Source organism: Cryptotermes secundus, unplaced genomic scaffold, assembly GCF_002891405.2.
Source record: "Cryptotermes secundus unplaced genomic scaffold, Csec_1.0 scaffold1415, whole genome shotgun sequence".
NCBI classification, from domain to species: domain Eukaryota; kingdom Metazoa; phylum Arthropoda; class Insecta; order Blattodea; family Kalotermitidae; genus Cryptotermes; species Cryptotermes secundus.
The window spans coordinates 45805-71789 of NW_019744143.1; the positions used below are offsets into that span (position 1 = coordinate 45805).

Genomic DNA, 25985 nt, shown 5'->3' on the forward strand with positions numbered 1-25985 from the left:
CGCAAGAACATACCCAAGATTGCCTTCAGCTGGATAAAGGAGATCCTGGATTTCAGCTTCTTGTCTTTTTATAGGTTTTGAATACCGGCTCTACAGTGGAATTTATTTTTATTTATTTTCATCAGGATTGCTTGTTATCATTTAAGTTTCAATTTTCTATTTTTTTTTGTCTTTTAGGGCTATGTTTTGCCTCATTAATTTAGATTATCGCTCAATCTGCATTAGCGAGGGTTTACTGTAATACTGTAAATACTGTACTTTAAAATAGGCCGTGGTTACTTTTCATTAGGACTATAATGGTCATTCTCCCAGCCCCGCCACAAAAAGCGTGTGCGGTAGGAAACATCGTCATATTCACATGATTGGTGGGTTTAAGGCAAATTTGTCCCTGTGCCAAGACCACCGCACTCTTTGATTGGCGTGGAGGTAATGTCCCACCCATTCTAGACGGCGTTGCGTATCGTGAATGATCAGCTTAAGAAAGAGCCCCCAGTTCCCAGTAGATAAGCGGCCAAATGGACTTCACAGCTTGACATGAGTAGAAATCTTCACCTTCTGACAATGCCAAATAATTTATCCTGTCAGAAGTTTGGAGCCACAGTCTCGTGTGTTCTTCATTTTGATTTTATTTTCTCTCTTTACTTTTCAGATTGACAGCGATTTGGTGTTCGACGACGGTACAGCCAGCAACGACTATGGTTCACACGCTGATCATCGAAAGAGCAGCAGCAGTAGTGCACGGCACCACTCCAACACCTCTCGGCGTTTCGAGAACACAAAATTTCACCAAGGAGCTTCCAGCAGCGACCACCAGATCGTGGCACCTGTAGAGAGTCCTCTTGAAGACCCCGAAGAAGTGAAACCTGACATGAGTGACGACAGTGACAGCAGTTTCTTCGGTACGCTCAGTGACTTGGGCAAGCGTGCCAAGAGAGACTGGTCCTTCAGTTGGTTCGGAGAGGAGAAGGAGCACGACTCAAAACACACCTCCTCTGCGACGGAGGGTAAAGGGTTGTTCGGTTTTAGTTCCGGAAACTTACTCGGAGACTGGTTTGGAGGTTCAGACGGATCAGATAAGAAATCTGATAGCCGTTCAGCGAAGGTGACATCTGCTACAAAATCGCCAAGTGAGACCGAACAGTCGACTGCGAGCCACCGAAACAGAAGAAGCGCGACTTCCGACAACCTCACTGATGAGGGCGCTGATGAGAGCACGACGGAACAGCTCGAGGTTGAGGAGAACGACGAATCTGACCTGACAGTCGCCGCAGCACGCAGGCGCGGCCAGTTACAGCACCACGTTTCCGATGACGAGGACTACTTCAGCGAGGCGGCGTCGGGATCTGGCATGGATGGAAGGACAGTACCACCCCCATCGGCTGTGCCTCCAGCGGACCGACAGCCAAGTGAGTACTGTGCCACTTTCTGAATGTCTACAGAGATCAAAAGAATATGTTCAAAATTGACGCGTGAATTATTGTCTGAAAGTGACGCACAACTACTTGTAAAGTAAACCTGGAACAATTTTAAACGGGGTCAGGCAGTGCGTGTGGGATACTGGTGGGAAAGCCAGGAGGAAAGAGAGCAAGTCAGGTCGGTGGGTAATATTACGCTGGATCTGAGATAGGATGGGCTGGTACGGAGTGGATTGATCTGGCTTAGGTACCAATGGATGGCTCGTGTGTACACGGGAGTGAACCTTCGGGTTCCATAAAATGCTGGAAGTTCTTGAGTAGCTGCACAACTGGTAGCTTCTCGAGAAGGGCCGAGCTCCATTAAGTGCAAGAACATGTCTGCAGTGAGGGACTGGCGAAGATGCCAAGTTCGGCTGCCGGTGCATGTCACGAGGTGTACACATCGTTGCATGGTCCTCTCGTGCTTCAGGCCTGCATGGAAGTTCATTAAGTGCAAGCTGAAAGTCGGGCTTGACGCTGGTCAGCAGAGGCCCTCACAAGGGCTGAAGTCGTCGCAGTGCATGTAGGGACGAATTATGGAACCCGCGTTGTAATAATTTCCCTTGTAACATGTCGGTCATTCCTTGGGCCCTTCTACGTGTCTAGAGTCCTTCTATTTCTGAAGAGCCATTTTCTCGCCTGCATTTACCCTGTAGTGTACTAGAGGTAAAAGTCCTTGTTCTTAACTATTTAAGCATTGTGCCATGAAGACATATGGGGGAGTGGGGGTATAGCCCAACCATTCGTGGCCTCCACACTAGATGGAGGTGAGCGGTCAGCTCACGCTCTAACCACTTTGCTCCCGTGGAAAGAGGCCCCGTTACGCATTGGTTAGGTGTTTGGATGGGCCCCAGAGCCCGTCTGAACGCCGTAGAGAAGAGAAGGATCTTGCACTGCCGCGAATCGAACCCAGACCGTCCAGTTCGTAGTCTGTCGCTATACCGACTTAGGTAATAATGGTAACGGCAACAGAATAAACGGACATCGCTGTCTTGGGAACTGTATGCGATATTGTCACGCTTATGAGTGACTACTGACGGGGTTTGGATTGGTAATCGGATTTTTGAACTCTGATAGATCCGTGACTACAAGTAATTATAACCATTTCATATTCACACACTTTACAGTTCACTAGAGCACATACATAAGTCTTCTCAGTTTGCTGTGTCTTCACCAGTCGTTGCCAGGTAACGGCTGCAGCAGTGGACGTTCCGCCTACTCTGGGTTCCTGACTTCTCCCAGTGCCTCAGCTACCAGATTCTAACAGCATCTGCTCACAAGAACTGCACTGCACACTCTCTCACTTAACTGAACTGAGTCCAGAGTCCAGAGTCAGTCAGAGTTACTTTACGACTGGCGGTTGGCAGCCAAACAGTTCGTCTTGGCGCCAAGCGCCTTGAGGATCACGACCGGAGATGTTTTTGCACCTGAACCCTTTCCGTCAAAACTTTCATGTCATATCTCTCTGACGAGAAGATGAGTTTGTCTCGTCTCACAAATTATCCTGTTTGTAACATCGACACGGACCGTACAGAGAATGCCGTTCATTTGTTGCTGTTCAGTTGTTGCTTAGCGAACCTCATAGAAGACACCCTTTGTTGTACCATTTTTGCGTTCGTGTTTGTTGGCGGAGCCATTACCTAGCAACGGGTCTGCGTGCCACAACATTATTCTGACTCCTGTCGTTCTTATCTTTCTTTGTCACCGCTCTGTGCTACTACTCCGGGTGACTATAGACGGGGTTTGAATTGATGATCCAATTTATTAGACTCTTTGATACAGAACTTGACTACATCTGAAAACTATTTTAAAATGTTTAAAATACACACTCCTACCTAGTACGTTTGTTAATCCTTTGAAGACTGAAGAGAGAGAGCGGGAAGTGTCTGCAGACTAGCTGAAATTATCAGTACAGTTAGAATGAGTCCACGAATAGTTGGTCACGCATGAAAACTTTTTTTTTTGTTATATAGTTACATTTACATAGTTACATTGGACGTAGATTTCACTGTGCCAAAGATGAAATGGCAGGTTGATTGTGGGATGTGACTGTGGATGATGAGGCATGGACCAGTTAGGAGATGTCTTGGACGAGTCGTGTTCATGTTGGAATCTGAACAGGGAACACCCAGAATACAAGTAGTACTGCTCGATTGTGACTTGTGTTTCAGGGTTCTACCGCATTACCTTCACGATCCTGGAGCCTTTCCGAGCTGAGTACTATGACAGGAACAGCGAGGCTTTCCGGCAACTGTCACAGGACCTGTCCCAAGCTGTTAATGAGCTGTACGAAAATGTGTCCGGTCGGCAGTCAGCCACAGTGATCCAAATACAGTAAGTTGATTTCAGGCTGGGTTAGAAGAGCAGTAGCGTGCACTGAGAATGTGAGGAGAGGAGAGATAGTGACAACACTGTAGTTAGTTAGTTAGTTAGAGAGGGTGGGTTTCCCCATGCACCGCGACCAGTTTGATCTATTGTGCTTCCCTCTATGATATTCTACCAGTCTCTATACCCTACCGATAAATGGTGCGTACCATCAGTCCCGCCGAGCAAGCGATTTCGGCCACTTGCTTATCGGTGTCTATAATGCTTCCCCCAGCTATCAGAGGCCTTAGAGACTAGTGTTGGGCGGGAAACGTCCTGGAATTTGGCTCAGTGATCCCCTTTGGGGATATGAGGTTCTTTTACGTGCCGTAAAGTTACGACACGGGACACACAGCTTAAAGTCCCTCCCCGAGGACTTGTTCTCACCGCGACCAGTGGTCTATTATATGTCCCCCTGTGATAGTCTACCAGTCTCTATACCCTACCGGTATTGGTGCGTGCCATCAGTCCCGACTCAGCCAGCGAGTTCGGCGTCTACTGGCTCAGCGGTATCTAGATGCCCCCCCCCCATCTACCAGAGGCGTTAGAGGCTATTGTTGGGTGGGAAATTTCCTTACACATCTCCTTGAGACATGAGGTTCTTTTACGTGCCGGAAAGTTACGACACGGGACCCACGGCTTAAAGTCCCTCCCGGAGGACTTGTTCCCTGAATTGTTCCGCCCTTAAAAATTCCACGACCTCCGCCGGGTTTGAACCCGCGTACCTTGAGTCATGAGGTGGGAACGTTACCCCTAGACTACGGAGGCCGCTTTGCATCTAATAATGTAGCACTCAATAGGTAAATTAAGACTTGCAGAAATGCAGTGTTATGAAGGATAGCAAGTGAAGAGTGATTGACAGGAGAGCAGTCAGGAATGATTATAACGTTGTAAAAGTGAAACCGTTTGAAAATAATCTCTTAGGACTGCCGAAGTCTGCCTGGGTCTGTCTGCAAGGCGCTTACACTTTGCCTGTCAAGGACCCAATTACTGGTGTCTGCCAGTAGCAGCGCTGAAGACAACACTGGGCAGAAACATGTTAGTTGTGACAGTTCAGGGTTCTGTCCATTAGTTGCAGACATTTGTGGAGGTTGAATGTTCCTAAATTGTAAACATCTTTACATGAAAATATCAGCATAAATGTATGTTTTTTGACATCGTCTATAAGTATTTATAAAAAAAAAATACAAACTCTGTGGCCTGTAGTCCGCAAGCGAACTATACCGACTGAGCGACTGTTGCTTGTCGGCGAAGCTAGTGCCAACTTTAGCGAGTAGAGGTGTCGCGTGGTCAGTGCAACGGATCCCCACGGCCGTTAATTTCGCTTCACTAGACCGGTATAAGAATTTATATGCAATTAAAAATTACCCCTTGTTTTTGAACCTCTGTTTAACAACACTTTACAGCACTCTTCACACAGTGTTAATTATTTCTTGTAGTGAGTCCTTCTGTTTGCTTTGTTTAGGCAAACTGATGAGAATTTCAGCAGTTTGGTCACACTGGACCTTGGTACAATAGACAACTATAATGAAAATCAGTTGAGAGAGCGTCTCTACACACAGATTGCTGACTACCGCAGGCTTGGAGGAATTTCAGCTTCAGAGAAAAACTTCAACTTCAGGTCATTTGGAGGTACTTATCATGAACAGTGAACACAGCTGCCCTTCTCCCAGTACTTCTTTGTATAAAGTTCTGATTTCTTGCTTTTCAAAACCTCTTCTTCCTATGTTATTCATTCAGTTCAGTATTGTAGTGTTGTATCTGTTGTTGCAGTGGCAATGTATTTCTATACTTTTAATCTACATATTGCTTACAGCTATGTGAAGATAATAGTAAAATGAATTTTAGAGAAACACTTGATGAGACTAGAATTGGAGAGATAAGTCCATACAGGAAATTGGTCAGGAAACCGCTTGGAATGAGATTACTTAGGGGGATGGGAATGGTACATGCAGATAATATGAAGATGAATCTTAGAGAAATAGGTTGTCATTCCAAAGAAACCAGGAGGAACTGGTTATGTCATGAACAGTTATGAATTGTTTGTGTGCTGGGAACTGATTTATCATGAGATTTGCCTCAGAATTTGTGCTGACAGTTTCTTTCAGGTCTGTATTACATGTACTGAAGCTGATATCTACCGTCCACTGCCTGCAAATCATAAACAGACTTTTCCCACATGAACTGCATTGCTTGCAGTGCTTTTAAGAAAAACTTCCCTGTTGTTAGGACGATGAGATCAGGGAGGATGAGGCGGACAGGGCATGTACTGTTCATGTGAGAGAAGAGAAATTGATATGAAGTTCTGGTAGGAAAATCTGAAGGAGATAAGTCTAAATGGGAGTATAGTATTGAGACTGATTTAAAAAAAATGGGGTGGTAAGATGTTTACAGGGTTCGTGTGGCCCAGGATAGAGATCAGCTGTGGGTTGTTACGGTCATGATAAAGTTTGGGGTTTCATGAAAGGTTGGGGATTTCTTGATTAGCTGAAGAACTATTAGCTTTTCTAAAAGGAGGACTATGCCCCATGGAGTCCTGTCAGTACACTGGTTGTAACGAATCAGAAACTCTCAATTTTCTTCACAGAAATCATAAATGAACTTCGTTCTTGCCATGAATATTGGCCACAGTTTTAGAGTTTTATCAGTTACAAATGAATTGTGTCAGATGAAAAACAGTTTTCTTTTGCGTCATCCAAGACATTTCAAGTAGCTTCAGTGTATTAACTCATCTCCATGTATATTTCTGCTTTAATTGTAGAGTGGTCGGATGACGGTGAGTTACACGCAGGATTACTGAGTTTCTGGACTTCGTCCATCTTCTGGTATTCTAAAATACAATATTTTGGAAACTAAATATGTTTGATGATTGAGATTAGCTTTCTCCAGTGCCTCTGCCTATGAAGATAGCTCCTAATTCTTGTGCTTGAGGATGGAAACATACCCAGTTTCTGAACTATCATAAGAAGCATAGTAATATCAGATGTTTCTGCTTTCTCATCATCCATTAAAGTATTTTCCCCAAGAAACTCATAACATTTTTGATTAATTCTGGGGTTACATAATGGTACAACTGTGAAGTACAAAGATTTAGTGTGAATTAAAATGGGATTTGTTGTACAGTAGTACATTGCCACTCTTGAATTATTACATTTGATTTTATTATTTTATGTTTTCTCCTCAACCTGTTACCTACACAGGCCCCCCTCCCCCTCCATGCCAGCCAAATGAGACGGTATGCCGCAGTGGTGAGTGCTTGCCACAAGAAACTCGCTGCGACGGAAAGAGAGACTGCAGAGATGGCTCAGATGAATTTGGCTGTAGTAAGTACCCTGGGCTAGTGCTTTAAGTACAGGCCCATGCTTGCGAATATGCACACCACAGGTTTTCAGTAGGATTTTGTATAGGATTTGTTGAGATGATAATGGATCCTGTTTACAGCTGCAACCAATTTGTCAGAAATATAATGCTAAGAGCCTCTGTATGTCAGTTTCAGATTTCATAAAGATATCATTCAAATGCCATTGAACATTCATATTTTATTACAGTAATACCTGTAGAATGAAAATATAAATTTGTCCCCATCATCTGCCATATTTTATACTGGCAAAACATGTGAATCCCTGTAATTCTCACGGTATCATATACATTAGATGATAATGATAATGATGATGATGGTAGAAGTGCCCGACAAGCTATAGTGATTTCATAATTGTTGCAGCATAATGTTAGAATGATTAAAGTAGCATAACACGTCAACTTCTGGTCTATGCTGATATTACATAAAGCAGAACCAAAAACACTTTAAAATAGAACGCAAATCTTTATTAGCAGTTGGTAAGTAGGTTGGTATAGAAATAAATACAAAAACTTCAAATTGTATGTTTGTTTATCTCTCATAAACGGAATGCAAGGCAAAATCTAATACAAAGTCAGTCATAAAATGACTGGAATGTGGAAAAATTTAGGTATATGAAAATCGCGGTAATAAATTAAAATTAAGTTTATGATAATGCTAAAAGCAGGTTAACTCTGTTATTTCTTGCTGTTTTTAGTTCTGAACGTGTCATCTTTTTGCGTCTTGCCAAGAGAGACTGAAGATTAAACTAAGACTAATATTAGATGGGCCTGCTTATACGCACTTTTTTTGTTTCTTAATTTGGTTTCATGCTATCATATTTTTGGGAAAAGTACATACTGAAGAGTTTATAGGATGTATATGATATTGTTAGCGTGCTTAAGGCCAGAGGGATGAGCTAGGCAAGACATGTAGAATGTGTGGGAAGCATTAGATATGCATCCAAAATTTTAGTCAGATATTTGCCCTTGATTTTTATTTGTGAAACAGAGGTTTTAATGATTAATTGTATTTTACATTTAGTGTTACTCATGTGTTGTGTACAGTGATTCAGACAAATATGATGCTGGAATATGTTTGAAATACATGATTGGATCTAGTCAGTACCTTCGTATTTCGAGTGACATGTATATTATTCACATATAAATGACTTGAAGCTTTGCTTTTCATGAGAAAATAGTACTTAATATTTATTCATTGACAGATTTTAATTTATTAAGCATTCTTAATGTGATTATTATGCAGAACAGTAAAGATTACATTTATCAGAGTTCAAGGTCCTACATTTTAATTAAGACTTCATTATGTGGGAACGATATATGTATATACAATTTTGCTTTAGAGATTCTGTGAGTGATTACTGTCATATTCATACAACTTCTTATTTCAGGCGAAGATAAGACAAATTCATTTTGTACATATGTGAAATTAATGTTTAACACTCATGTGACAATAATATATTTAAAATGTAGCTAGTAGTGTGTCATAACCATTATTATTAATGATAGTGTTCTGAGTTTGTTGGTAACTAACTGTTAATTATAATATTTAGTGTAATGATTTGTATTATATTAACTTGTACATAGTTTGCTTAACACATAAGTGAAATTAAGTTTTATATAGGCTATGATGTATGTGAGGTACATAACTGCATACCATCGTCACCCAAATATACATAGTTACTTCCCTGACACTTTTTTGATCAGCATTGGCAAATGGAAATGCTAAAGGATGATGGTGATGGTTTTTAGTGTTCAGAGAAAACTATTATCACTTTTTCTGTCACAGTATTAAAATTTACGATTCTAACCACAACTTCACATGACTCCTAAGTAGTGACTTTGAAAAATTTATCTTGTTTTGTGTAGAAATTTTTGTGAAATTGAAATGTAAGTATTATGAAGCATAATGTTCCTACTGATGCTTTCGGACCTTGGTGGCCTAACAACATTCACCTTCCAAGCGTTTCCAGCTAAATTTACATTGAATCCAGAAATGTTTCACTAAATATGAGAGCAATTTTGGAAAATTGATCAAGACACTCTCATAATCTTGCAGATAAGTAGACTTTGTATAAATACTAGTAAAGATTTGGTATACGTTTGATGTTTGACACATCTCAGACTTGGTGAATACAATTAATTGACAAGTTCAGTTTGAAGTATGGTTGAACAGTCATTCTTTACTGAATTAGTGGGTTATAATAATTTCCTTTTAGTATGTTAGAAAGAGCTGACAGTTTTGCTCGTTGTAAACTTGGCCCTCAGGTGAAAATTTGGTGTATAGGAAGTCATTGAATTTTAGAAATTCTGATAGAAGGAAAATAATTATACTAATTTGTCACGAGTAGTGCACCTGATGATAAAGCTGATACTTTGATTTTAATAAGGATGTATTCCATAATCTGTCGAATGTATTTAAAAAGTTTGTTGCTATTAATGGTCTATTTGGATAAATGGTATGCTCATCTAGTGGCACCACTGTGTCTCACATGGGAAAAAGATTGCATTCCACTGCTGGCAGCTGATCCCATACCCAGTTGTATTGGCTTTGAGTCCAAGACTTTTGCTGACATTAGGAACTTAAAACACATTTAAAAGTCAGGGTCCTTAATAACTTTCCTCCACCACCTATAAACATAATCCTCAGCCCACCAAAATATCTTAACTCACATAGTATGTACAGGATATTGTGAAGCATGTGATTGTTGTGTTGTGTTCTTAGTATGTAGAGACTGTACCCTTCCCCACATGTCTTTACTGTTGCATGTTCCACTGTGTGGTTGGAGAAGAGATATGCATATTGTGGTTATTTTATAGTTCTGTATTAAAGTTGTAATGCACCCTCCCAGCTTCTGCATGCTGAAATTGGGAAAACATGAAAAGGCTGTGAGGATAATGAGGTCTTGGCCATAATTGAAATCTGATGTCTTCAGGTTACAAATGCGGCATACATATTGCATTAAGAAACAAACTGTGAGTGGGTTAAATCTTGCCAATATATTGGCATGTTCAGAGTACATCTTCTCATACAGTGTTCTCATACAGTGTTTTTGAACTGGAATTCGGTTAAATCTAATTGTGTAAATTTCACCTCGAGTTCATGAGCAGACAGTTGTCCTCCCTAAGTAACTTTTGAGATGGCCTGGAGAGAAAATACCATCTTTGTCAGTTCCTCTCTTGTTAGCATACATTTCCTGCACCACGTGTTTGTCCCCCCTGTTGTTGCTAGGCAGTGCTCAGTAAACATGTTCCTGTTACAAAAAATGCATGTGCAACCAACGTTTTGGATAAATATATTGCTTCCATTTTCAGAGTTGAAGAATAAGCCAACCTGCTTCATCTGGTTTACTGTTGGACACATAATTTTCTCTGAGTCCATGTCATATTAAAGGAAAGTAGGGGATTAGTTCTTCCCAGAACTTAAATGTTTTATGTTGTGACATTTTATCCTGGATTGCAAATATCTGTAATTTTATAGTTTTATGATCTGATACTATAATCTCTCTCATACATATCTCCACAGCATGAAGTAAATCTGTTACTCTGAAAATAATTTTATTTCAGTTTTCACAAAATCATAACTTTGAACCCTATAATAGAATATAGACAGCCAAGACTGAAAACTTCTTAAAACTTCAGTTGAATTTCTTTGGTTGCTTTCTTATTTAAGGTTCGTTTTGTTGTTCCTCATATCCCTTGATACTGTGCTCTTTTATTATTTATGTCATCGTTGTCAACACAGTTGCTGCATCCTAAATCATTTTAGTAATTCACTTTATTGCTTTAGTTTCTGAAACCAATTTGTTATAATTGATCTCTTTCTTCAGAATTCATATCTAAAAGCAACAAAAATATTATGCTATTTTCTATCATAATGCCTTGCAGTACAAACACAATATAAAATTACCTTTTCTCCTCAGCGCATTTGTTTCTTCAGGTTTGAGCCATCTCAAATTTTTGGGTACATATATTAGGTTTCTATAGCATGAATTTCATAAAGCGGAGTGGCCTGGATAGTTTTTGTGTATAGTGTCATCATGAATGTCTCCACTAATCTGTTTTTCATTTTGAAAATATTTTATATATTATGTGTGTGTTGTCTGTTATTTTAGGATTTTCATGTTAGCTTGCATGAACAGTCATGAATTTGTTAGATTTGAGGTTCTGACAACAGCAGATATGGAGATACTAATCTTCTGGGAAGTGAGGCCATGTTGTCTGCAGTACTTCGAGTTTATATCTGACAGTTTAACATGTTGGAAAGCATGCCCAGAAATGCATCTGTAAACAGTATGATTCATTTTTACATGTTATTCAAACCATATATGTGTGTGTGTGTTTTTTTTAAGTGTCTAGGAAAGTAAGAATCATAAATTCTTCTCAGAACTTTTCTCATTATCATGTTTCTCACTTAGAAGAAAACATTAGCTTTCACAGTAGTTTGAAATTGTATTGCGACAGACTGAATGGTCACTGCCATTGAGACCACTTTTTCTCTTGTCTTCTCCATTCCTTTTGTTATGCAACAGTTCTGTCAGTATTGAGACTGTGTACTGCTGGTGATAAGATGAGTAATGAATGCAGAGCAGTTGGTGGATTGAGAATTGACAGTGAGAACTGCAGTTTTTGGAGAATATCGCCACAATGCCATTTTGTCTGCCATACGAGTATATCCCACTTGACCTTTTCTGGAAGTCAGTGACTAACCACCTAAGCTATGGCATGGTCACTTCTAGAATGTAGGTGTCCCAGCATGACTCACATTACATGAGAGTCAGTTTAATAAATGATGGATTAACTGATGTAAATGAAAACAGGAGAAACCAGGGCCCTACATAAGTACAGCACATATATAGATACTGCTGAATTGGAACAGGCTCTCTGAGGCATATGCCTCTGTTACCACTTTCTCTCCTTCCGAGGGTGTGCAGCAGTTAAGAGTATAAAGTTCATCATGTTTTGTTATGTCTGCCTGTCATCTGTCTAGTCATCTAGAAGTCATAATGTCACTCTAGAATCTAGATGATAAAATTTTAAATTTGAAGTTTCTCTTAAGGCCATCATGCGAACTGAATAGGAGGCATTAGATTCATGACTGTGCTGGGCACACTGTTCAGTGATTGGTATTATTGTAATGTTTATAGTATTACAATTTATAATCTGATTTTAATTTTCACTTCAAATTTAGCAAAATGAATTGCTGCTTTACAGTAAAGCCTTAATATAATTTTTGTGGATTATGATACAGTGTTGCCAGTAGCTGAACTACACAGCTTTGAATGGCATGATGATCAAAGAATGCTGAATGACTTCGTAGGAATTGTGAAAGATTTGAAAGAAAGCAGATATGCATCTGAGGAACCTATGCAAATTCTGGGATAGGGACCTTGGATTTCCTCAACACTCTTCAGAGATGTTTCAGTAAATAAATTTGTATGAGTCTAAAAGTGTGTCAGGTAAAGTTGAATTCTTTGGCATTCCACTTATATTCAGTAAAATATTCTCATCAGTTCAGAATACAAGTCCAAATTTCCTGATATCCTCTCTGTATCAATCAGTCAGAATCATGGTGTCATTTGCTGATGGCGGAGGTGAATGTGATCTCTGAAACTTGAGACATGCTTTGAATTTACATGACTGGCCAGGTCAGAAGAATTTATTTATCTCTCTTAGTCTCTTAATGCTTCTGGTATCACATTTTAATTTGCTATGTCCTGATGTTACTAGACAAGTTTATTTGATTATGTGTATGTGTACAGGCACACGCACGTGTGCACACATGTTATGTATCAGACTAGTCCCTGTTACTGTGACTTCAGCATTTCTGTGTAGTTAGGCATGTTGTGTTGATTGTGTCCTTACAAAGGCTTTCCAGTAGTAATAACCAGATGTTGACATTAATTATTGTTACGTTTATTTACAAGAATGGTGCCTTTTTGTGATATACTATACAGTTTGGCTTCTGTTGAGCACATGCATGTTATCTTCTTTATGTTGCCTTGACCATTCATGTCACTGTAAACTTCATATAACTGTGATTCAGTTGAAAACCATATCTTAGCCTGGTATAGGAAAAATACTGGCCTTCTTTGTCACATAATTAGGCAGCAGCCAAAACTTAAGGGTCCCTGAGTGTGTTTTAAGGGCTTCTTGATAACGTTTTGTTTGTTATGCCAGTGCCAGAAATTGTGTGTGAAACATACGTTTGACTTGAATATGAATGACAGTATCCCGGTCTGTGTAGTTAAATAAGTGTCCTCTTAGGATAGTGCTGAATGTGTTGGTCATATTGCATTATTGTAATTGTTATGTGTTGTACAGTTGCAGATTGGCATGTGTAAATATTCTCCTGTCCCCATTGCAGTACTGGCTGGACTCATGGATTGGTCTGATTCTTGTCTTAAAATTCCTGTTGTTAAGAAAATGTGCTTTGTCTCCATTTTGTCTACCTTATAAAAATTACTGTCACACATATCCCTTCTTCAACCTCAAAAATGTCAATTTATATCATTATTTTCTTTACCATTGCAAAATTTATGAATATAATGTTTGTCTTATGAATGTATGTGTGATCATTTCAGTTAGGGCTATCAAGAAAGATGGAATTACACTAATTTACTTTAGAAGGGCAAGTAGTCAGTAGGATCTCTTGATGGTTGGCATTTATGATGTGTAATAAATATTGTTCATCAGTAAAATGAAATTAAAGAGTTAACTTTTTCATATACTCGTAGTGTTTGAATTGATGGGAGATCCATACTAGCAGCTTCACTGCTCGTGTATGAGGACGGTTGCTGGACAAATATGTTTCCCAAAGTTCTGGCAGAGGTCATTATTTTTCAAGGAAGTCAGTGTTTCTGTGATTAGAAATCAAATCACTATCAAAATTAATTTTAAGGCTTGCATTATCGAAGTTGCCAGTCAAATAATGGTGGGATGTTAACTGCTTTGCCATTGGTGCAGTGAAGCTCATGGGGGGGGGGGTCATCACATTCCTTATAGATCATGACTGAAGTGAAGTTACTAATTTAGGTGGTGTGATGTAACTGATAGAAATGTGTGTGCGAGAGGCCCCCGGAAAACAGATCTAGAGCCCCGCCAGTGTCTGAGCATGAACAGGGCATGTGTTGTTGTAGCATGTTATCTGTCTCCCTCTCAGTTCCCACATCAACATCCCCAGCTAGTACAGCGTTCCCAGGAGGACTCCCACCCACCATCGACCGGTGTCGGGCCGATGATAAGGTCCGGTGTGCTGATGGAACCGTGTCTATCTGCAATGTGCAGTTGTGTGACGGCGTACCGGACTGTCCCAGTGGAGATGATGAAGCCAATTGTCCCCCGGAATCGGGTACAGATATTTCTGGATATAAGCTTGTTATGAGTTCTGTTGGACCAAGTGTCTCTGAGTTTAGACATGCTGCCATCTTCAGGGTATTCTTTCTCATTATTCAGGAACCAAGGTTGTGGAGTCCCCATGAAGGATTGTGTGTTGATTTTGGTCCTTCAGGTTTCATAGGGACAGGAGAGTTGTTGTTAAGGTTGAATGACACTCATTTACTGAAGGAAGACAGTATTATTATAGTTCTCCTTTCCTTGAGACTTAGGGAGTGTATGCCAGCCAAAATCAGTTCAGAATGTATTTTTCAAACGTGAATTTGCAGATATTGAGGGCCTTTATGGCAGTGTTCTGAAGATAGAGTTTGGATCTGTGGCAGACGAAGTTAAAGTGAGTGGAGGAGATTACCATTACCAAGGAATTTTATGATTTGCACTCTTTGATATTATTAGGGTGATTAGCACAAGAGGAGGAGGAGAGTATTGATGATTGATGACTGATGATTATTTGGGGGAGGGGGAGGGTCATACGTTGCATAAGGGATAAGCAAAAACAAGAAAAGTCTGCATTGGTAAACCTTGTGGGAAGAGATCATAATTAAAAAAAAAGATCTTAATGAAATGCATTCTGAGAATGTGAACTGGATTAAAACTGTTCAGAACAGATTTTAGTTATGACTGCGATGAAGAATCTTCAGATTCCATTGGCTGAGTGACTGTTGCTGTCTGCAAAACACTGCATCCTGGGATTAGTTAAGATTGAGGTTGAACCTTAGACATCCCAGCACTTGCTTGGTACCACATCCGTTAGATATGTGAGTGTCAGCGGCATCGCATAATTCTTTGGCATTGAATGGCTACCAGGTTTGATTGTAACAGCTGGCGTAAGTTACTCATGCTTTATACAAGTGCACAGCCCCATTCTCATTGGATGTGTTGGTCAGTTGTTTGAACTGCTGTGGATTGAATGGGATGCCATACAGACTAAACTGTACATGGAAGATAGTAAACATAATGTGACATGACAACTGAAAGCTGGAATAGTTCGTTGCTAAGCAACGGCTCGGTAAACAGGTTCCCACAGAGAGGAACACACATGCTAAAATAGAACCCGTTTCTAAGCAACGGATCAGTGAACAATAGGAGTATTGTTGGAAACGGCGTTTTCTATTCGGGCCATGCAAAGGGATTATAAAGAAGAGTTCAGTTGAGTTTTGGAGTTCCTAGTGAGCAGTAAGTTGAGAGTTGAGGGAGACTCTTTAGACGGCAGTCGAAGATGATGGAGACTCTTGCCACTGAAACAACAATAAAATAATGCCAGGTGTCCTGAAAGATACTAAGTAACCTCAGTAGAGTCTGCCCACTGAAAGTGAAAACCCCCCTGAATTTAAATTACCAAACAGTTTACCTTTGCAGACCACAGAGAGACTGGACTGCCCAATCAGGAGGCAACCACAAACTGAGAAACCGTAACAACTTTGAAGTTTGGCCTCTTGATGCCAGGTACCAGAAATCAGCGGAGCTCAGAAGGGCTGTTACTTTGCAACTGAGGAGGGGAATGCGAATTGAATGGAGAATAGGGCAGTGGAGGCACATGTGAACTGGATCGGTAGCCTGAGTTGTGAACAAGGTAGAGAAGTTCACACTAGGATTACTGATTGACTTATTGGTGGTGTTCAGTTTGGTCGAGTTTGCACACTGAAAAATATTTCCCCATCTTTAGTGTCAAATGTAGGTATTTTGTGTATATTCCTACTTGCATTTGTCTTTTGTTGGAACCTGTTCAATAGGAACCACATTTTATTGGATTATGACATGAACCCATTCTTCCCATTGGTCAGTTACTGATTGGATGTTATGTTATGAAAGGTCAAACTTTTTCATTGTGTTTTTATAGTAACTGTGAGCAGTGAAGCAGTTGTGTGTAATTGTTGCACATTCCAAACATTTTCATCCGATGGATATTGAATTCCAGCTCTGGTGGCATCTTAGACTTGCAAAGAGCATGTGTAATAAACGTAAACATTTGTAATTATAAGCATCCAAAATGAAGGAGCACGCGATAGTGTAGTTGGTTGAGGCACTATCCTACAAGCCAGAAGGTCACGGGTTCAAGTCATGATGAGGTCATTGGATTTTTTTTTTTCAATTGACTTAATCCTTCTGGCCCTGGGGTTGACGCAGCCTCTAACAGAAATGAGTACCAGGAATATTCTTGGGTGTAAAATGTGGCTGGCTCGTAGGGCTGACAGCCTTGCTGACATCTATGAGCCGATTGTCTAGAAAATGTGGGAACCTTAACATTTCGCAATCCTATGGGCCTCCATGACCTGTTACAGGGATACCTTTACTTACTTTTACTTTTTAGCATCCGAAATGAAGAATATGTTTCTATATTTCAAATCGATTGAAATGATTAAAGTCTCTTATGCATGTTTGGCACAACTTACATGAAGTCACACTTTCACATGCATTCTTTTTACCACCTTAATGTGTGTGTGCATACATTTATATATATTTAGTCCTGTATTGTCACTACAGCATGATGCATCCTCAGGTTATGGATGGCGGTTAGTTTGGAATATACTGAGTAAGCAGTCAAAAACAGCTTAGTGGGGAATGAGCTAACAGCTTCTTAGTGTAAAAAGGTACAGCATCTTATGAAATGTTATATTACACAGGGACCTTTATCTGATAGGCCTCATGAGCACCGTAATGAGCATGTTGTGAGCAGTTGAGTGAATGTGATTATCTGAAGATGGGAGCAGGTCACAGTTCAGAAATGCTGTGTGCAACAGATACTCTGACATAAAGATACTGCGTGAATTACATTTAACATGTGATGACATAATCTGTGTTTAGACATCATTAATCTGTTGGTTGTGTCTGGTAAAATTACATCATAAAAGGGAGTTAAATAAGGCAAGATGATGGAATATTTACCAGAACAAGGATCTGACAAAGGCATCAGGATTTTTCTCTAAGTTGACTTTAGTCTGTGCCTTGCACTGGTTTTTATCCATTGGTGGCTTCATGTTAGCAGTGAGAGAAGCAAACCGTAACAGAATGTCTGTAATACAAATTCCTAAGAAATTTAATATAAAGACAACAGTAAATATATTAATGTAAGACTATATCAAAATTTATGTGAGTATATGTTTAATTTTAAATGGGTGTGTTGATATTGTCTCTGGTTCAGTTCTTTTGGCAGGATCTGTTTTATCTTTCATTTCTAGGCAATGAAATTGGATTAATAGCACATAATAATGTGCAGCATGTTATTAATTACAAATATGTTAAAAGAGATCTGTAATGTTGATGGTTGTTGGTGATTGTAGTAGTAGTACTGACAGTGGTAGTAGCAGTAGTGATAATAGTAATTATTATTATTCTTATTACTTATGTTTTTACTACTGCTAGGACCACTGTTGTCTGCCTAGCAAAGTAGAGGACTTAGATTTCTGATTGATGACATTGCCAAGGAGAATTTTATAGTGAAGGGAGGTAGAGTAACAGGACAGTGAGGAAAATTACGTAGTGAAAGGCTTCACAGTTTGTACTTCTAATATGTTTTTCTGGTGATTAATTTGGTAATGGAGAGATGGGTAGGACAGAAGAAAGAGAAGGACTTCTTACTTTGTGACCAGCCAAGCGTTGAGTCAAAAATGGAGTCTCGAACTTACAGATCAAGGATACGATAATATAGAGCAGTGCAGAATGAAGATTACTGGGTGAAAATCCAAGATACTTGGAGAGAAACCTAGCCAGTGTCTGCCCACCTGAGCTGTGGCCGGGTCTGAGAGAAAGGAGTAATGTGTAGACATTGTGATTACCTTACAAGAAGACATCATTTAGAACAGCAGATCATTGATATGATACAGATATTTAGGATATGGCTAGATATAGTTAGGTTAATAAAATCATGGAGGTTGAGATAGTGAAATTTTGTAGCACACACGTGACAGGTGACAAAGACTGAAGAGGTACTTTGTGAGAGACCTGGGCACAAGGTTATGGACTCAGGCTGGGTTCCAATGGTGGACACTTATGAACACAGAAACGAACCACGGGGGTTCAGTTAATTTTTGCTGTGCTGAGTAGTTTTTCAAGTCAGAATCTGCTGCATGGACTTAACTCGGACGTAGATGGGACAATTGTGTTAGCAAGTTATGTTGTTATGTGATCTGGATTGAAGTGGGCTGGCTGAGGATTGATAGTGGTAATCTTGAAGTCCCCACTTCAGACACACCAAGATATTTCTGATGCATTACCCTGTGACACTGTGTCCAGTGAATCAGTGCCTGAGGATACAGAGTGGCTGTTGGCAGCGACACAGATATTATCGTGCGTGTTTGAGATGGGCCATGTTCTGTGATGACATCATGATACCCTAGAGTTTATGACTGATTCCTTGCCACAGATGTTATATATTGTTTGATATGAGAGTTATGTTTAATACAGTGTTTCTGGAGTTGCATGGACCACTTTTGTTGTCAGACAGCTGTGACTTTACTGGTCAGTAGGATGCCAGCTTAGTAATTAATTGTGCTGGGTTTAATCAGGCAGCAGTAAATAATGTCTCATTGTGACACTCAAAGAGGATGGAAGCAGTGGCAACACAGAAGCATATTACATATACCTCTGTCCTGATCAGTGTCAGAGATAAGTGTAAATATTACATATACATTGTAATTGACTATGGCCATTGTAACTGCTGCAAAACGAGTTTCTTGGTCCCTTAACAAAAGTGCATTATTGTTTGTGGTACAGAGGAAAGTTGGTCTTCGTTTGATAGTACAGAAATAGTTTTGAGATGTAATTTGATTTTAAGTGATGACTTTTTTGATGATGGCGACGAACCCTCGAGTTTTATATATTGTCAGGAATTTCTTGAACATGTAGCATGTAGAACTCTAATTTTAAGATTTTGTAAGGTTTGTTACCCCTGCCTGAGCACCAGTAACACAATGACTGTGTGGACATTCACAGAGTGTGGTGAAGGAGAGTTCATTTGTGACATGATACGATGTATCTTGGGATCAAAACGCTGTGATGGACACCCAGACTGCTCCGATGGTACAGATGAGCAGGACTGCCCACCTCCACCCGTTGGTAAGTCCAGAACACTTGTAGTTCTTTGCTTGAAGCATGCATCTAGCTTTTAGGAGTGTAAGATGGAATGCTTCAGAATGAATGACAGGATACTGGGGACCTTCTGCACACATGTATGTTGAAAGGACGGTTGTGCACATCCCTGCATAGATCATCTTGTAACAAGTAGACATCATTGAAAGAGACCCAGGAATGCAGTTATGATTGAATGAACTCTGCTGTCTTGATAAGTGCATGTTGAAAACACAATTTTTTTATGGTGTCCAGGTTCGTGCTCCAGCTAGTTGTGTGATGTACATTCTACAAACCAGAAGAGATTTTAGGACTAAGCTAAGATGCCACATATTTGTGATTTGAATCTAGGTGCTGTCATTGCTAGTTGCCATATGTAAAGGTTGATTTTGGGTTTGGTGGTTTCCAGCCTGAATGTTGCTTGCCTGCACAAAATGCATGACAAGTGACACTTCCAGTACACTTAGCTGTGAAGTGGTTTGATGTTTTCTAGTATATTCCTTAACTATAACATGAAATGACGAATTTTTGTATCGAAGTAAGAGTGAGTGGTGGGGTTCTGTGCATGTCAGAGCGCGACATTGCAATGGACCACATGACCCATAATTTCAACAATAAATTGTCTATGGCCATTGTGTTCTTGGACATCAAAAAGGCCTTTGATGTCACATGGCACTCTGGCTTGCTATGTAAGTTACCTAAATTGGAATTCTCAGCCAGTTTGATCAAGCTCATTAGCTCCTTTCTTCCACAATGCAAATACAGTGTTTTGGTAGAAGGCTAAATGTCTATGCCAAGTGAAATTTGAGCAGGGCTCCTCAGATTTTTGTTCCATCCCCTACTTTGTGCAATATGTGTATAAATGATGCCCCCGAAACACCTGGTGTTTACCTAGCCCTCTTTGCTGATGACACTTGTCTGTACCTGAGAGATCGCAAGGAGGGTTTTGTTGTCTGAAAACCCCAGTGTGGTCTCAGCTCAGTGGAGACCTGGTGTGAGCACTGGAATATCGAAATTAATGAAGATAAGATCTACTTCTCTCGCAGTCATCCGCCTGTGTCTCATCTTACATTGAATGGAAGATATATTCCATTTGTAGATAGAGTAAAATATCTCGATGTAATCTTCGATTAGAAAGTTACATGGAGTTTACACATAGAATTGATCGAAGCCAAGGCTTTCAGAACATTTATTAAAATATATTCCCTATTCAAAAGTGAGTGATTAAGCTCTCATCTTAAATTGACCCTCCACAACACACTCATTAGGGGTATCATGATTTATGCTAGTTCTGCCTGGGAGTTTGCGGCAGACAACCATCTACTGAAATTACAGCGCCTGCAAAACAAGGTTCTCCGCACCATTGGAGATTTTCCAAGGCGTGCACCGGTCTGCAATTTGCACATGGCTATCAAACTTCCATATATGTATGATTATATAACAAAATTATGCAGACAACACGCAGATGTCATACAAAATCATGAAAATGCAAATGTTCGCAATATTGGACAAGGCAAAACCTAGATGCAAGAAATATAAGAGGCTTAAACTTGGCGACAGTCAAGCATACGATTGTTAACTGACTAGACTGCTGTTTTAGCAGGCGGTACTGACCCTGGACTTATAGAGGCCTTGTATTTGTTGTATATACATACATTTAATAACATGTAAAATTTAAATTGTACATACTGACAACAGACGTATTCCTGTTGGCTGTGACTCTGGCAAACGACAGACCCTTCCTGTCGTCATAGAGAGCTCGCTGCAACAACAAAGCTTGCAACTCTCTGACAATAATGAAGAGGTGTTCTTAAGCCCCAGATTGGTGCTTTATTGCATGTCCGACTGACCTTCGTCGTAACAAAGCTTTGACTGTGAGAAATTATCTTCATCTTAATTATTCACCCTACATATCAACAATGTGCAACAGTCAGTTCTTCGAACAGAAGCCGTCTGTATATTCTGTACAAGTACAATAAATATTTATATGTAACAGTTTAATAAGTGGTTATCTCTAAATACAGCAACATCCCATGCATGTTTATACAACACTTCTAAAGGCGATTTAATGTTTGCACAGTGATGTTCAAGGCGGTTTGTATGTTCATGCTACAATGCTGAAGGTGGTTGCTACCGTTTCTGTACTGTCTGCTGTGTCTAGATCATGCCCATACATCAGTGCACAAAGCCAGTCAAGTCCTGAAGTACGGACGCCGCTTTTTGATTAAATTGCGGTTGAAGGAGGAGGTAGGGGGTTTCTGAAGTCTTGAACAGAGGGTTGGCGCTCCTTGTTAATTATCGCGGCCGCCTGCCTCCCAATCAGGTTATGCAAATTTAAGTAGCCTGTGATAACTTCGTGGCTTTGGAAACCTCAAGATCTGTAGTAGCTTGGTTTTCCTAGCGAGAGAGGGTTTGCAGTGCACCCGTGACCGGGGCCAACTGACTTGCATCTTCGAAAGGTCGTGAGCACCGTTGTGGTGACTGGAAGTAGGATGCGTCGCGTCTGTATGCCTTGCACGATGGCACTTTGTGTGAGTCTCGGTGCCTTCCAAGTCAAGTGCTGTTATGAGTAAACAGAAATGCACATGAACGCTGTGACAGGAAAGTCAGTACGAATATGGCGACCCTGCGAACTTAGAAAGTGTCCCCTAAGTTACTGTCAACATTCTTTGTGTACTTGTGCAAGTTTGTGCTCTTGATGAGCGCCATACAGAGCGGGTTAACGTAGGGGTACTGTACTGGACTTGTACTTAGGAGACAAGTTCTGGGATAGGACATCGATTAGGAAACAACCGCGTCCTTCCAAGTCGTTTCCAGTTTACCATTCATCAGTAATCCTGCCATTCGGCTCTTTATAGTCAAGATGTTTGTAGCATCGTTAAATACCCCTTCTCTCTCTCTCACACACACACGCACGCACGCACATACACACAACACAAACGCGCGTGCAATTCCCAGTCACGTTGCCTGGTAACGACTTCCACCTGCGAACGTTACCCTTCCACTGGGTTCCCGAACTGTCCCCGTACCTCCCATTTCTCACAATTGTAACTCTCAACTCAGAGTCACAGTTACTTTACGACTGGCGGTTTACTTGCCAGTCAGTTCTTGGCGCCAAGCTCCTTGAGGCTCAAGTCAAAGTCACATTGTGACTGACGGTCAGTCATTAAGTCCTGGGGCCCATGACCAGATATTTATTACTGTTTGACAGTTACGGTTTTGTTTTTGTGGGGCGCCCTCTCTGACGAGAGGACGGATCTTTCTTTTGTATATGCTGCTTGTTCTCGCCAGCGCAGTCTTTCTCGGATCAGTTGTTTGGGACTTGCCATCATATTGTACTGTCTCAAATTTGAGACTTCCCTTTTTGTCGCCCTCTACGACTCGGAGGGTCACGGTGGAGGTATTCGACCCCGCCTCCACGGGTTCTCTTTCGTAATCAAGTCAAAGTCATAGTCACATTGCGATTGACGGTCGGTCAGTCAGTCAGTCCAGTCAGTCCAGTCAGTCCAGTCAGTCAGTCAGTCAGTCAGTCAGTCAGTCAGTCAGTCAGTCAGTCAGTCAGGGTGTCGAGCCCCCAAGATCTCATTACATAGTCTCGGTATGGACCGCACAGAAAACGTCACTTCCGTTATTTCGTGTTGTGTCGTTGCCGGGGGAAGCACAGTGTCCACAGAGCTGTTCCCCTAGAAACGGCTGTTGTGCTGCCGCCTGTATACACTGCTCTTACTTTAGCAATGCGTCTACAGGCCACAGAGTATGTAGAGCGTGTTCCTGCAGTCTGACATGAAGCCTGTCTCCCGTTCGGGAAATCAACAGTTCGAATCTCGAATCAGAATATCACGTGTTTTGTATTATTCAGTCAACGTGTAATATACGTAATATAGAGCAGGTGAGTTTAGTGGCGTGTGTATACGTTCAGCCGATACGTAATATAGAGCAGGTGAGTTTAGTGGCGTGTGTATACGTTCAGCCGATTGACCTAGACCGTTACAGAGGCCGCCGCGCTCCCCACACACGTCCACGCTTCTGCCGCGATAGTGCCGTAAAGTACGCCATGATTGCTGATCATCTGCGCATTTCATTAGACGCTGTGTAACTTCTGTAGGTGCAGAGGTTCGATCACGAGTTTGGTAGTGTAGCAACAGTTTTGGTCCCTATCAGGGTATAGAGGTGAACCGAGTGCAGTAACCCCACGCTTATCCGGAGTAATTGGGGTGAGGGGGACGTCATCAGGGTTAGTGAAGCAAAAGGTATCCTGAAAAGACAAAAGAAAAAAACTTAGAACAGAAATAAATACAAAAAATTTAATGATATAAGGAGTGCTGGTGAAAATAAATACAAAAATATCACTGTAGAGCCTTTATTTAAAAGCTTTAAAAAGACAATACATTTATTCATCGGAATTTACATTTTTAAACGTAATGATGCAGGTATGAAGGAACTATCTCAAGTTTTGTCTGAACAGACAAGTGACTCATCTGCCTTCCAAAATACCATTGTCATGTGGCATGGAGTGACTATAGACGGATTTTGGATTGGTAATTGGATTTAGTAACCACTTACAGGTTGTAACTACAAATAACTATATCACTATCGCTATTTCCACACTTCACAAGAACACGCTAAGTGTTTTCCAGCCCACAGTGTCTTCACTAGTAGTTGCCTGCTAATGGCTTCTAACAGTGGCCAGTCCTCTTTCTGAATGGCGGCTCCCATCCAGCTGCCTGTTCTTCACAGTCGGAGAGAGTTTTTTTTTTACTGCCAATCAGTTCGTCATGGCGACAAGCCCCTTGAAACTTGCATCCAGTAATTTTATTTTCCAAATTAACACTTGCTGTATACTCCTTATGTAACATCCTCTCTGACGAGAGGATGGTCTGTCATTTACAGTTGCTGCTGGTCCTCGCCAGTGCAGTAATTCTCAGGCCCGAGTCCCACGGGACTTATGACCACCTTTTACTGTCAGATTCGAGACCCCCAACCTGGAGGGCCAGGTCCCCGTATTTATATCCCTCAGGAACAGGATGGCCCGGTTATACCCCCAGTCACTGGATTCCCTTTTCGTCTCCTGTGACTAGCAGCGATACGGTGGAGGTATTCCACCCCGCCACCACACGGAAATGCCTGTTCTCGAGTCTTATGTTACGACCGACGGTCAGCCAGCCAGCCAGCCGGTCTTTCTTGGAATAAAGCACCCATCTGGGGCTTACGACCAGATTTTTATAATCGCCAGACAGATGCGGGTTTGTTGATGTGGGGCGCTCTCTCTGACGAGAGGACGGGTCTGTCGTTTACAATTGCTGCTCCACACGGGAGTGCCTCCTTATAACCCCTTGGCACGGCCCACCGTAGAAAACCCATTTTCCGAGAGTACCTTTATTGTTGCTTGCATATCCATTGCCGCGGGAACGTGTTTTACCTACCCGTTCCCCAGCAGCAGCCGTCTGATCTTATTAAAATATGTTGCCGATCAGCGAATGCTTTTTAGCTGTTTGTTTAGTGGCCGTTGCCTAAAAACGAATGTTGATTCACCGCCGTTTGCTAGCAACGGCTGTTTTTCTGGTTCTCCAGTTGTTTTTTTATTTAATTAATAGCATATTTACAATATATTCGCGATAATATGGAGTAATAAGTAGATTTATTCTAATTTATTGATCCACTGATGATACTCCAAGAGGAATGGTGATGGTTTTAATCTTCATCTGCGAGTTGCGGTAGGTCAGACGGCCACTGTCTCCTCATTCTTCTTACATCTGGTGGGTTGCTAATTTCAACAGCTAGTCTGTTACTGTGTTCGAGTATGCTTTGATGGTAGAGTGTTGACAGTCTGTGTATTTCTTCTATGACGAATGGGATTTGCAGATCACTGTGCGTAGTAAAGTTGGAGACATACCGAGGTGCTTTAGTTACTGAGCGCAAGAATTTGGATTCAAGTCTTAATTATTTTTGTGTTTGATGCTTTTATACAGCCCCATACCTGTATACCATATGTACATTACCACATAGATTGCAGTAGGGCGGGCACAACCGGTAAGTGTTTATGTGGTGTAGGTGTGGCCAGCGCAGAGCAAGTAATTGTGAGGTCATCAGGGCACTTGTCTTCAGTAAGATCATAATTTAAATATACCGCTTAGCTAAACCTCGTGCATCCACCCCCGCGGGAGCGTGGACAGCTGGAACTTAATATTGCCAATGTGGATGNGAAAGTGTTATCCCTGCCGGGAATCGAATCGTGATTCTCCGGTCTACAAACCCTTAGGCTACTCATTGTAGTGACCGCACCAGTAAATAGGCAGTTGGTATGTATATATATATACATATGCTGCCTAGTGCCTTCGTTAAACCTGG

General features: G+C 41.0%; 1 protein-coding gene across 1 annotated transcript in view; it reads left to right on the forward strand.

The window, feature by feature from the left end:
• Positions 1-653: 653 nt before the first annotated feature.
• Positions 654-25985, forward strand: part of LOC111874594 (basement membrane-specific heparan sulfate proteoglycan core protein) — a gene marked incomplete in the record, with an annotated part of 357246 nt that continues 331914 nt past the window's right edge. The window contains 6 exon segments of the mRNA XM_033755519.1: positions 654-1406; positions 3626-3788; positions 5284-5450; positions 7019-7141; positions 14338-14526; positions 19503-19625. Coding sequence (XP_033611410.1) covers positions 869-1406; positions 3626-3788; positions 5284-5450; positions 7019-7141; positions 14338-14526; positions 19503-19625 — 1303 coding nt within the window.